Source organism: Molossus molossus, unplaced genomic scaffold (assembly GCF_014108415.1).
Source record: "Molossus molossus isolate mMolMol1 unplaced genomic scaffold, mMolMol1.p scaffold_m16_p_15, whole genome shotgun sequence".
Taxonomy (NCBI): Eukaryota; Metazoa; Chordata; class Mammalia; order Chiroptera; family Molossidae; genus Molossus; species Molossus molossus.
In genome coordinates this window covers 60,765,920-60,779,847 of record NW_023425350.1, presented here as the reverse complement: position 1 = coordinate 60,779,847, position 13,928 = coordinate 60,765,920, and the positions used below count along the sequence as shown (strand labels likewise).

At 38.9% G+C, this 13,928-nt stretch overlaps 1 protein-coding gene across 1 annotated transcript in view; it reads right to left on the bottom strand.

Moving 5' to 3' along the window:
• Positions 1-13,928, bottom strand: part of CTNNA2 (catenin alpha 2) — a 97,119-nt gene that overhangs the window by 50,636 nt on the left and 32,555 nt on the right. Inside the window, exons 5-6 of the mRNA XM_036263050.1 lie at positions 11,667-11,780; positions 2,703-2,884 (exon numbers count right to left, since the gene is read on the bottom strand). Of these exons, the coding sequence (XP_036118943.1) occupies positions 2,703-2,884; positions 11,667-11,780 (296 nt within the window). The remainder of the gene's footprint in view (positions 1-2,702; positions 2,885-11,666; positions 11,781-13,928) is intronic.

Sequence of the window (13,928 nt, the reverse complement as noted above, 5' to 3'; positions counted from 1 at the left end):
AGGTACTGAGTGCCCGAACTAAGTCAGGAGAGGAATTTGAGAAGAGCGGAGGTGATTACATGATTTTTAGTCTTGTACTCAGGATTTGACAGGTGGATGTACCCTAAAAATATTATGTTATCCTGAACCCTATTCCTTTCAAAATCAGAATTTATGGTTAATCTCAAAAGACAGCTGTGTCCCTTGCTATACAGTTAAATGTGAGTTTGTTTCCTGAGCTGTTGCCTTCTCCACATCTCTTGTTATTGGAGCACGAGACTAGCACATGCTATTTCTTCTCCAAAATGACATGAGTATGGATTCACCCCATGCATTGCAGTGCTTCTGCCATTCGCCTGTGAGCTAGAAGTTAAGAACCAAACAGGAAAAAGACATGAGGCATAATCAGTTTTATCCTCCATGAAGAAGTTATTACACAAATAATGAGGCAGAACCTCTTCAACTTTAATAATAATGGGGTGGATATCATTGGGATTACTGAATCAAATTAATAAATCAGCTACTGATAAGAATAAAATAACAACATACTAAAGGCAAGGGTATTTTTTGCATCTGAATGCCCTTTAAACATACAATTTCAGCAGAGTAGTCAAGTTTTAGTTCCTTTAAATAAGACATAATAGTGTATGGGAGTTATTAGAGGTATAGAGCTGAAATCATTCCTCCTTGAAGTGGAAAATGCAAGGACGATAATGATAATGCAGATGATCGAGTGCAGTGAACTTAGGGGAGAGGCCACCAAAAAGTCTCAAGTCAGCTACCTCTTTGTTAAGGGGGAGGCCTTGCAGATGGAGGCAGCGGCCAAACCTCAGCTTTAAGTGTTCCATTTCCAATTCACATTGTCGTCTTTTCTCTGGTCATTAATTACTATTGTGCTCCTCCCTTTGCCCTCACAAATGGGCACAAAACTGCTCATTAGGCAGGGGGAAAAATGATCGCCAGTAGCATTCTAGACATTTCATTATTCAAATCAGCATAAAATGATTACATGAAATCCCTGGGAAATTGAAGTGGCCTTCTTTTTACTTTTAAAACCCTACTTTGACTAATAGAAAGTCTATCTTATTTAACATCTAACAAGACCTCCTCAAACCTCTCTTCCTTGACCACGATTATATATAATGCACACATTGTCACTAGCAACATGACTAGACTCATTATTCACTCTAACCTAATGAGAATATTTGTTCGAGTGATGTTATTAATAGATTGCATAATACCCATCAGATAAAGTACTAATACAATGTTGAAAGCAAGCAAATTAAGTCATCATCAGCCTTAAAAAACAATGACTGAAGCTGCCATGGTAGTATAATTTGTAGAAAATTAAAGCTTAAATAATAGCTCAGACTTTTTATTCCTACTATTGGGGTATGTGTGTGTGTATGTGTGTGTAATAAATTTGTGAGGTGACAGAGACTAAATTTACAAATTTGAACTTCTAATGACATTTGAAAGTCTTAAAGGTCATCCTCATAACAGTAAAATCATTCCACTAAAGTCAGAAACAATTTTAAAACATTTGGAGAAAGGGCCAAGTAATGTCATTAGTACATATTGGTCAGAGGCAAAGAGTGGAGGGGGGGGGGGTGTAAGGTATTTTATTATAATCTATAATCAATTGCAGCCTTTTCTTATTAGAAGCATTCAGAAATCATTAAAAAAAAATTGTCACCCGCAGGTGATGTTTTGACATTGCTACACATCTTACATTGTTTTCATAACGGATACCATGTGAAATCATTAAAACATCTTTGCTCAAAAAAAAAAAAAAAATATATATATATAATGATAGCTTATTCTCTGACAGCATAATTTACAAATGCATTACCTCTTTGGATTTTAAACCCTTTTGTGAAGTTTATGGAAAATATATCATTTCCCCATTCTGCAAATAAATAAAGACAATTAAGAGACTGGTCCAAAATCACTTGGTTCTTCACTTGGTATTTGGACTCAAAATCCAGAGAACTTTTCATTGAGCTTTATTTTGCCTTAGTTTGACCTTCGTGTGGTAGGAAGGACAGAAATGTCACCTCCCTCTAAAGAGACTAAAAATGCAATGGCAGAAATAGCAATGACCCTGATGAAGAAAAGGCTCCTGACAAAATTCTGACTAGTCTCTTGATATTTTAAAGGCACTGCTCGGAGTAAATGGAACTAAACCATACACAATTTTTAATTAACCTGTCAAAAAAAATGGAATCAGTTTGTTGAATCTGATTCTTTGAATATAAGGGTAAAAATGAGCTGAAGTTAATGCTAGACCATGGACTAGCATTAAAACATATTACATGGATACATGTACACCCACACATAGATATAAATATGTATTTTTCCCCAAGGGACTATTAACAAATCATTCGCCTTATCTTCAGTTATTTAAATGCATTGCAAAATAGCACAGACAAAAGAAAAATGAGTCAACCAATCCCCAGGAGTCTGATTTAATGACTGACTTAAGAGAGATAAGGAAAACAATAAATAATCACAAAAAAATGAATCTGTTTTTCTTAACCAAAAGGACCTATCTGCTAAGACTTATGTTTAGATCACTTTCACTTTCACATGTAAATTTTAGAAGCTCCGTACCCAGCTTTTATGTAATAGTTTAATCTTTCAGCAAGCACTTACAAGCCAATATACACTGTTCTGCTTCTGGGTTTAATGAGAAAATCTTCCACTCTGCCTCTGGGCCTCACCTTGTGAAGTCCGTCATTTCCATCATGATCATGCACATCTGCTTGGCCAGCACGATGATATCATTGCCGCTGTCATCCCATTTGGCCACCTCAGCATCCAGCTTGCTTTTCTCTTGGTGAAATATCTCCACCTGCTCCGCTATTTTTGCCTTCTCCTCCTGCGGTAGCTGCGCCATGATGGCCTGTGTGGGTTACAGAAAAGTGTGACTAATGGTGACCAAGGAAGTCCAGACAGTAGGTTGACTCTGCCTTCAGTTCACGGCAAAGCCTATGGGCTGTCCCTTCATTCTGAAAAGGACATTCCCTCCATCCCGGGGAAGGCAAAAGCACAGACTTCCGATGAGGTCCCCAAATTCCCCGTCCCCACTCCCCCACACAAAAAGATACAGCGATCCAAAGGTCCACGCACATTCACAGTAACAGAACTTCTCTGCCGTTCTGAGGACATATGTTTGTTCAAAAAGAATCTATTCTTGACAATTTTTATATTTGGTCTCATGAAACTTCTACCAGATAAAAGAATGTGCCTCTTTCAACACCGAAATCTGTTCTGAGAAGGGAAAAAAGAAAATAGGCCTTCTGTCACTGAAGAATTTTAAACACTATCAGAGCATTCGAGTGGGATGGGGTGGGGAGACTTTCCATGCATGTGTATAAAGGAGTCTATGGTTAGATGCCAAACAAAAATTCCCTACCCTGGGCATTTCAGGGATGGCACACCTATTTCCAGTCTTCCTCCACCACCTCTATGGAAATCCTGGTACGACCAAGGCTCCCTGTACAGTCTATGAGTGTGTAGACAGAGACAATGGGATGGGTTAAAATATAGGATTAGAAAGCAAAGGTTGATTTTCAATAGTTGCTTGGTAAGGGAATGTAGAAAAGGAAGAACTAGAGTCAGTTTTAATTTTTCATGGATTCTATTTTGCAAATTCACCTACTCTCTAAAATTGATTTACAAGCCCAAATCAATACTTGTGCCTTCAGTCTAACAGAGATGCCCAGAACTGCAAATCAAAATGAGGCACCTGATGTGTGTGATCCCAGGTGAGGTTGAGCAAGGGATTCTCTGTTTTCTTGTTTCAGCACTTATACAATAAACAAATGTTCCTTCTGGGGTATATTTAATGACACGTTTTCCACATCTTTGTACTTTTTGTTGATAATTTTGCTGTATAAATGGCCCCCAAGCATAGTGCATATTACTGCCAAGTGTCCCTAAGCACAAGAAGGTTGTGACATGTCCTGGCCGGGATGGCTCAATTTGTTGGAGTGTTGTCCTGTACACCAAAGGGTGATGGGTTTGATTCCTGGTCAGGGCACATGCCTATGTTGCAGACTCAATCCCCGGCTGGGGCGCAAGTGGGAGGCAACCATCGATGTTCCTCTCTCACATGAATGTCCCCCCTTCCTCTAAAATCAATCAATCAATAAAAAGAAGGTTGTGATGTGCCTTATGGAGAAAACCCATGTATTAGATGAGCCTCAATCAAGCTGAGTTATAGTGCTCTTGGATGTGTGAGTTCAGTGGAAGTGAATCAAAATGACAAAAACAGATACCTAAATAGAAACACTCATTAAACAAGATTATAGATGATTGATTGAAGAAAGTGTTGAGACTAGCAGCTCTCAGGAACCTAACCCTGATTTCCACTAGAAACAATAATTCAGTATTGCTAATTAAGTGTCTGTGGTAACTACAGAACATAAGTACCATGAATAAAGAGAATCAACTGTACTTGTTAAGTACTATTTTTTTTAATATCTTCTATTAATTTTTTAGAGAAAGTGTAAGGGAGAGAAACCTTGATTGGTTACCTCCGGCACACCTCCCATAGGGATCGAGCCTGCAACCCCAGCATGTGCCCTGAGAATCAAACCAGGACATCTCAGTCCATGGGAAAATGCTGAATCCACTGAGCCACACCAGCCAGGCTGTTTAGCACTATATGTAGCAGGCCTTCAGTGAACTGCTTGACATCAACTCAGTGCATCCTCACAGAAGCGTGCAACTTGCTTCATGGAAGGAGCGCATGAGTAATATTAGCCCTAGCCTCCCTCTGCCTCTAGGACTCATATTCCCAGAAAAGAGACCACGCAGGCATGACTTGAGGGACCTACAGCTTTTACAGAGGACAAGCAAAAAACAGGAACAACTGCCTCCTACACTGTGAAGCTCCTCTCGAGGTGAGTGAGTTGCTTGAAAGAGAGGTGGCCAATGCCTAATAGAAATGTCAGTGGACAATGTAAGCTCGGAAAAACTGGTCTCTACCAGGCTGTCACTGATTTGGGTTGACCTCATTGCTACTGGGTTTTAGCTTTAACACCTGCAGATATAATGTAAGAATAGTTAACAATTACCTCAAAATGTTATGGTGGACAGCAAACAAAAGGAATGTGTCAAGTGTTTCGTCTGACAAAAATGAAATTAAGCCTGTGTTGGATTGTTGTTAACTCTAGCTTATCATCATTTCTGATTCAGTTTTCCTTTCTAGCTACCCCTGTAACTTAGTACTTAGTGGCCATCAATGGGAAGGAATGAGCCCGAGTCTATATGACCACCTGTAAACAGAAGATTGACATGAAACCCAGACATACATAGTGGGTACTGTGCTGAAAAGTTTACACATGTCAAAAAACTTAATCTGCTTATAATCATTCTACCAGTTCAATTTTATTATTACCTCTATTGCATTAATGATGACACCAAGGCCAAGAGAAATTAATTCAGTTCCCCATATTACACAACTAATAAGCTGTAGAAATAAGATTCAAAACCAAATCAGCTAACACTGTGCTTAACCATTGTGCACAACTGAATCACCACCCATGACCATACAGGTTAGATACTGTGCAGTGATCCCAGCTCAATGAGACAAATGTCACTGAAATCACTAGCCTGATAAGCTGAGCATCTTATCGATGAGGGTTCATCTGCCCAGAGTAAGGGCTATCTTTGTCTTATTTGCATAAATGTGTCCTTGGACTAGCAGCTATCTGGATGCTACATCTCATTAATAGCCATGTTTAGTAACATTCATGCCTGCATGTATGTGACTTTATATAAATAATACATGTCCGAGTGTGTACATAATGCATGTTTATAGGCATGTATGTGTGCATAGACAAGTCAAAACTCATATTTAAAGAGTCAGACTGGCCTGGCTGGTGTGGCTCAGTGGTTGAGCATCAATCAATGCACCAAGAGGTCACTGGTTTGATTCCCAGTCAGGGCACATGCTCAGTTTGTGGGCCCAATCCCCAGTGGAGGCGGCCAATCAATCTTCTCTCTCATTAATGTTTCTATCTCTCTCTTCTTTCCTTTCCTCTCTCTCCAAAATCAAAAAAGAAAAAAAAAATTAAATAAATAAATAGACTGGTACAAATGCTATGGTAAAAGAATTTTAAAACACTACGTTTTGAAAAAGTACTTTCAAACACTGTATTTAAAACAATGTTATATATACACAGGAGTTCGTCATAAACCCATGTACACAATATGGTATTGATGACAAGACAGCTATTCCAGTGCATCTGAGATAGGTTTGCATGACCTAAAGCTGTCATAGATTAACTTGTCCCCCACATACAAAATCGACAATTATGTTTTATTTAGTCTCACAAGTTCCAATCATCATGATGAAAGCATTCACTAGGTAGTTCTCTGTAAAAGAATCTGTAAACCTTCCCTGCAGACCTCCAAACTCTACCTTCAATGTCCAGGTGCAAAGCAATGGGTCTTTTGTAACCCCAGAAGGGTTAATTTGTGTGTTGAGGGATATACACTACTCTCTGAAATATACCACTTGAGTTTCAACTGTACAATTTAGCATTTGAATTTTAGCTGCCTCGCTCTTCTAATGCTTATTAATGCCCTACCTGACTTCTCTCTCAGCTTCCTTAGGGTAGAGGCCTCAACATCCTCCACAGAATAGAAGCTCAATAAATATATTTTGATTGACTGCCTAAACATTTTCCCACTTACTGCATCAACACAGTCCCAGAGGACTTACCAGAACAGACATTTTCTGAGGGTACAATTCTGAAGGAAAACTGGTCCCTTCAAGGCAGATATGCAAAGGAAATGTTATTTTGACTCTCAGGGTGTTCAACCCGCATAATACACTTAATGTTGTGTGACTTGGATGCAAGTATCATCATAGAAGCTTCTGCACATGTAGTTATCAATGAGCCACAGCCTTTTCCTAAATATTTTTCTAAACGTTCTGGCTTTTAAAAATTCATAATTGACCTTTGCTAAAACTGCAATTTTAAAAAAAAGTTATCTATAAACAGTAGATCACAAACTACAAAATTTGCAAGTTATTTCAAATTGAAATTCAACATACCAGTTTTAATTAGGTCTTATCAATGTAACTCGGCAGTTTGAAATGTTAACACATTAATGCTATTCTGGCTAGAAAAAATAAATAGAGTCTGGTCACACTGAAATCAAATTGAATACAAAGTAATAACATGCAATTGTTCATTCCCTCAAAGTAAGGGAACATGAGAAAAATAATGTTCACGGCCAAGAGGAAAGGAAACAAATCAGCTTTTCTGTTTGTGTGATGTGATCACCTGGGGCCGGCGAAGAGTTTCTGCTGCTTCTGATCACAGTGGCCATGCAGAGTTCTCCAGACTGTGGAAGGGGCCTAAATCTGTGGCATCAGAAACTGGAATCCACAACGTGTCCAATCCGCTCATCTCAGGTTCCCAGATTTCCCTCTGAACTGACAACCATTTTTTGAGTGTGTGATTCATGTTATAAACTCCACTTACTAAATAAAAGTAAAATTCACTGATCTAAGCCAACAACTCCTCAGCCCGAATCTTTTCTTTAATCTAAATCTCAAGAAGCTTTTCATATAGTAATTTTTTTTTTTTTAATCTCAAAAAAAAAAAAAAAAAAAATTACTGTTGAAGTCTACGGTTCTCCAAAGTGACAAGTGTTGTTTCTTAAATGCAGAATAAGAGTCTAACATTAAAGCTTCATGCAAGGAGATGAATGTTTGTAAATAATGAGTAAAAAGGATAATACTCAATGTACCCATTTCTAGTCACAGTGAAAGCAGGATAATAACTATAAGTAGTTAAGGACTGGGACTTTTGACTTTTACCAGTCTCAGGCTATGACGTGAATTGAAAAATTGAAGCAATTGGCCCATTAATTCAAGTAAAATTTTTCATGACTGCCTACATTGTCCAGCTTTCAGGGTAAACTATTTGGCCAACTTGCTAAAGAATGACTGCCTCATGTTACAAGCATCATCGTCATCATCATCATCATCTTCCTCAAATTAATATTACATATATAAAAAGTATTGTGATACATTGTATCACGCAGTTCTAATGACATTACAAGGTAGGATGCTGTGTGTATGTATGTGCAAAAGGATGAGGCATGAAGAGATTAAGAAAGTAGCCCCAAATCATATAGCATAATCAAGCCCATATTTAAAACCAGGTTTGTGTGACTCTAAATAATATATTCTATCTCCAAGGTTGTTGACCAACTTTAGTTATAACAACTTGTAGAAAAAGATCTTATAAGACATCATGTCAAGGTCTAATCACTTATGTATTTCATTAGACCAGGGTATCATCACTCTCCTTCTTTTCACTAACTCCCTTTCCTAAAATGTTGTAGAGAAGCATCAGATAGGGACACACAAAGGAAACCAATACTCTTATTTCAGAATTTGAGAGGAAGGCTGGAGTGAGTACTAAAAGCTTTTTAACCACCTTGACCTCCTTTTAGATTAATTTAACATTTCAGAGAAGACTGTCTCAATGAGAACACAAAATAAGGTCATTAAAGGGGAGAACTGGTTCTGTCAAAAACAGCTTCTGCCTCCTTCACAATTTTGACCAAGTTAACACACTTCTCTAGTCAGTTCAACCAGCTGTCATCTTAGTGATTCAATGCACACTCTTATTTCCGACTTACAGCCTTAATTCTATGCCTCTGATTTGTCATCATCTAATTACAGGCTAAAGCAGACTGACTCAATAACTAATGCTATTTGCTGCAAAATAATCACACAGAGCCCATGATGGATCTCAAAGACCAATCAGCAAGTGCTGGGCTACCATGAGACTTGGTTCTTACTATCGTGGACCATGTTCAGAATTCATGATGAAAAATCTTTCAAAAAAGACGATTGTCTTTTCACCTGTTGGGGGAAGAAATAACTGATGGTGTAGCTAGGTGCCCTCTGGCTTTCGATTCCACCCACAACGGATTCGATGTCTAATGTAAGTGAGACGCATGACACAGAAGTACAATGGGACTTGGTTCTTCCTTGTAAAAAGTGGAACTGATCGTGCTATTTTGACAGATGGTGATTAGAGGAGTTGTACAATAAGCCTTGGTCTTTGAGAAAACAAGTCAATGGTTACTGGGCTGTATCAATACTGAGCTGCAATCAATCAAATTGACTTTGAATTGATTAAAGTTTGGATGAATTACTCAAACTTGCCCTTTGTCAACTGATGTAAAAATGCTGGTTTTACTTAATTTTGAAGACGAATGACTTGGTTGATGAATTAGTTCAGTGTTATGCCAACTAGGCTCAAAAGACTCTCAGCTAATTAGGTTCCCAGGTTTCAACATTTTGGGCAGGATTAAATAGAGTCCACAAGGAATTTTCAGTGAAGGGGTTTCCTACTGTTTTGTGTGCTTTTCTATTGTCACCAGCTTGTGATCAGAAGATATCACTCCTCCAAAGGATAGCATTTCAGACTCATCCTTTATTGAGCACTTAATGTATATCAGGTATATTATCCTCATTATTTTACAAACATTAAGTAATTAAAACCCTAAGATAATTGTAATAAGTTTATTATTCATATTTTAGAGATGATAGGATTGAAGCCCAGGGAAATTAAGCAACATATAACAAAGTTTGGTCCTCATTCTAACCTTTATCATTTAAAATTAAGTCTGTCTGAAATCAAAGCCAATGCATCGTTAATGTTCTGGATTTTACCCTCACATTTCCTCAATCAGTGTCCATCAATATCCTCTGGATTAGCTAATCGTTAGATGAGACTATCAGGACATAAAGCACAAAATAGAGTTTGGGTTTTATTAAAATTTTATGACTCATCACAGGCCTAATCTTCTTTGAAGCCTCTTTATTTTAACTTGTGGTTATTTCTCACTCTTCTTCCCAATTCCTAAGCCAGCATCAGCTTTCTGGAGTTTCCTAATCCCTATCCTAAATCATCACCTCTTTCTGAACATCATGCTTCCCACTGATTATACTTTCTTAAATTAAACCTAACAGAAAACTAGAATATTCATTGTCAGCCATATTATAACTTGATTGTTTTTACCCTATGAAAATGGAGGCTTTAAAGGGATGAGAATCTTGCCCAGCCAATGTGGCTCAGTGGTTAAGCATCGACTCATGCACCAAGAGGTCACCGGTTCGATTCCTGGTCAGGACAAATGCCCAGGTTGTGGGCCCAATCTCCAGTGGGGGGCATGCAGGAGGCAGCCAATCCATATTCTCTCTCATTATATTTCTATCTATCTCTCTCTCCCTCCTCTCTCTCTAAAATCAATAAAAAATATTTTTTAAAAGATATATTAAAAATAAAGGAAGGAAGGAAGGAAGGAAGGAAGGAAGGAAGGAAGGAAGGAAGGAAGGAAGGAAGGAAGGAAGGAAGGAAGGGAGAATCTCGCCCTCCTTTGCAATCCCAGGTATTTCATCTCCTGCCACCTGCCTGATTACCTGCCTCTAGCCTCAAGGAGATACAGCTGATCAGACTGGTCAGAGTCCACAATCCTCTTTGAAATACCTGTGCTGGTGGACAGTGTCACAAAATATTCAGGAGTGTTCAGATGTCAGCCAGAGCAGTCATCTTTCTTTGCTTTCTGCTCCATGCCTTAAAGTGGTATATTTCTGGTATGTCTCTATAATTTCTTTTGCTATCACATGGCAGACAGATATGGCCTACTGTCCTAGCCATAGGTCTTCAATCAAAATCAAAAAGTGTGGTCTTGCCCGGTTGGTATGGCTCAGTGGTTGAGCATCGACCCATGCACCAAGAGGTCACCAGTTCGATTCCTGGTCAGGGCACATGCCCAGGATGTGGGCCAGATCCCCAGTGAGGGGCATGCAGGAGGCTGTCAAATTGCTGTTCTCTCATCAATGTTTCTTTCTCTCTCTCTCTCTCTCTCTCTCTCTCTCTCTCTCTCTCTCTCTCTAAAAAGCAATGAAGAAAAAAAGTTTTTTTAAAACAAAAGGTGTGGTCTTCTTTACTAGAGACCCTAGGCCAGAGTATGAAGTACAGCCCATCAGTAACAAACAGCACTCTAATTCTCCATTTGTCATTGTCTCTTGTGTAATTCACAAGTTTGGAGACTTCAAGCAGAACATGGTGTCTGTGCCAATGGAAGATCTGCACATCCTGTTTCCCTGGCTGTTGGACCATCTAGTCATAATCCTCATCCCCAACAAGACCCACTCTACACATAAGTGTTTGCTGTGTTGTGGCTGCTATTTTTTGAGTGATGAAGAGAGAACCAAGTTAAAAGGAATCAGAAGCAGTGGTGGTTATTTCCACTGTGCAAAATGTGAGTCACTATAAACAACCCCCGGTGAGAGCACAGATTTTGGAGCCATAAATCTGGGGTTCCAAGTCTCTAAAAATTGGAAATTCCCTCAAACCAATTTGGTGAACATAGCTTCTGTGTAACAAACCAAATCCTCACCCTGGCTGGTGTGGCTCAGTTGGTTGGGCGTCATCTCATGCACTGAAAGGTCACCAGTTAAATTCCAGGTCAGGGCACATGCCCAGGTTACGGGCTTGATCCCTGATGGAGGGCATGCAGGAGGCAGCTAATCAATGTTTTACTCCCACATCAATGTTTGTCTCTCTCTCTCTCTCTTAAAAATCAATAAAAATATTTAAATAAATAATAAAACATCAAAGTCCTGGATATCCACTCACCCGTGCACTCTGTCCTGCGATGAGCTGGTCATCCTCAGTCTGAACACTTGTCCTGCTGCGCACGTCATAATCCTCCTGCTCAAAGTCAGAATCGTCCTCTAGTTCTTCTGGAGTCTAAAGATACAGAGGAAAGAGAACAACCATTATATTTTAAGTGGATAACCTCTACCCTCATCCATATACTTTGTCACTGCAAAAGCTAAGTAGAAAAGAGTTTGGAGGGGATTATCTGTATAGGGTTTAGCAGATACTGGCTAAAATGGAGCCAGAAAAATAAGGCTGCCCTAATGTATGTATGTATCTCTCTCTCTCTCTCTCTCTCTCTCTCTCTCTCTCTCTCTCTCTCTCCCTCTCTCTCTCTCTCTCTCAATGCTTTTTATTATTTCTTTCTGTAGATGTAGCAAGTCTAATTCTTCACATGACATGCTTCTTAAGGAAAAAAATATTTGTGTTATTTCCACCCATACAAATATATTCTAAGATAGAAATGCACCATCAACAACAAAGTTAAACCTATGCTTCTTCTGGAATGCCCTTTTTGCTCTATGTTAGCTCTCTTTTAGTCTCATTAAGCCCCAAAAGGATTGATCATTTCCAGACCAATGGCCAGAACTGATTAGAACTGATGAAATAACTGAAGTGGTCACTAAGCCATTTAGTATACATGTTACAACTTCAGACTCTAGAGTCAAGAATGCCTAAATATAAACCCCTATGTGACCATGGGAAAATGTTCTCCTAGCATTGCTTTCCAAGTCTGTGAATTGGTGTTGATAACAGTAGCTACTGGTGTTGATAACAGTAGCTTCATTGTCATGAAGATTAAGTAATGTACTCTGTGTAGATGTCTAGTATGTAACAAGCATCTTAAAAAGGTTTGCCATCACTACTGCTTGGGATTTGGGAACTAATTTATTCAAATGTTTTTTATAGTGAAGCCGTCCACTACTACCTACCCATTAAGGATGAAATAACTCTTTCATACATGTATCTCAGTACAGCACCATAAAACACACTTGGAGACTTCAAGCAGCACCATGATGCGTGTGCCAATTCAAGATCTAGGTAGTCTATGTCCCTTGGCTGTTGAACCATCTATTTGTAATACTGAATCCCAATAAAACCATTATATATGTATGTTTTTGCTTTGTTGGGGCAGCTGTTTCAAGTGATAGAGAGTTCTCCTGTCCACTTAAAGATGAGAAAACTAAGATTCTGAGAAGTGAAGCAACTTGCCCAAATGCCTCTGACCTAGCTAATAACAGAATTAGCATTTAAACCCAAACACCCAAATGTGTCTGACTCCAAACATGTTGTTCTTTATAAGTTTTTTTTTTCCACTTTACAAATCAGGCAAGAATGGGAGGTATGGAATGGCTTTAAAGTGAGTGGAGTTAGAGGAAAACCTGTCGGATATGTCAAGTGAGTGTTGGAGAAAAGATACCAATGAATCCATAAACCCAGAAATAAAAAACTCTCCCATCTTCAATGATAATAATAATAGGCAACGTGCATTAAGGGCTTTCTATGTGGCTACCACTGTTTTTTCTACATGCTTTACAGACGCTAACTCAGTTTTCTTAACAGTCCTACCATATAGACACGATTTCATTCATTTTCCAGATAATAAAACTGAGATGTGAGAGGTTGTACCTTTTTAAAAGGCTCTAAGTCCAGCCACTTGAAGCATGTAGTCTGAACTATCATACTCTGTTAATTCTAAGAGGATGGAGCCAGGAGGTAGAAGGATGCTGCATGAGGGGAAAGTGACGCAATGGTGTGAGATTTGTAGCTCAAGTGTGATTGGCTTTAAGGGTGACGTCACCCACAAACTGCCTCTTAGCACACACCTGCACCACCTCCCAGGGCTGTCTTTCAAAAGGGAGGAATGGCTAACAAGCAGTACTGATGATGCTTTTGCTCATTCCCCATCCACAAGGGCACATTTTTATTCTGCCGGATTGTTTTGACTACCTCAGTGTAATTAATCGGGGTTGGTTATTGATGAAGCCTTGAGATCGGTCAGACAAGCATAAAATGGGGTTCTCCATGCCAAAATCACATCATGCCTAGTAATTTTCCAAACTCTGGCGTACTCCTTTTGTTTCTCTCCTCTTGCCATCAACCTTAGTGATATTTACTGAGTCATCTAAAGATGTTCAATTTTCTTTCAGAGGAATAGTAAAAAAAAGAGGAAGAAGTTTTGTTCCCATACTTGATCAAATAAACCAGGAGTTGGGTGGTCAAAGTCTAGTTCTAGTA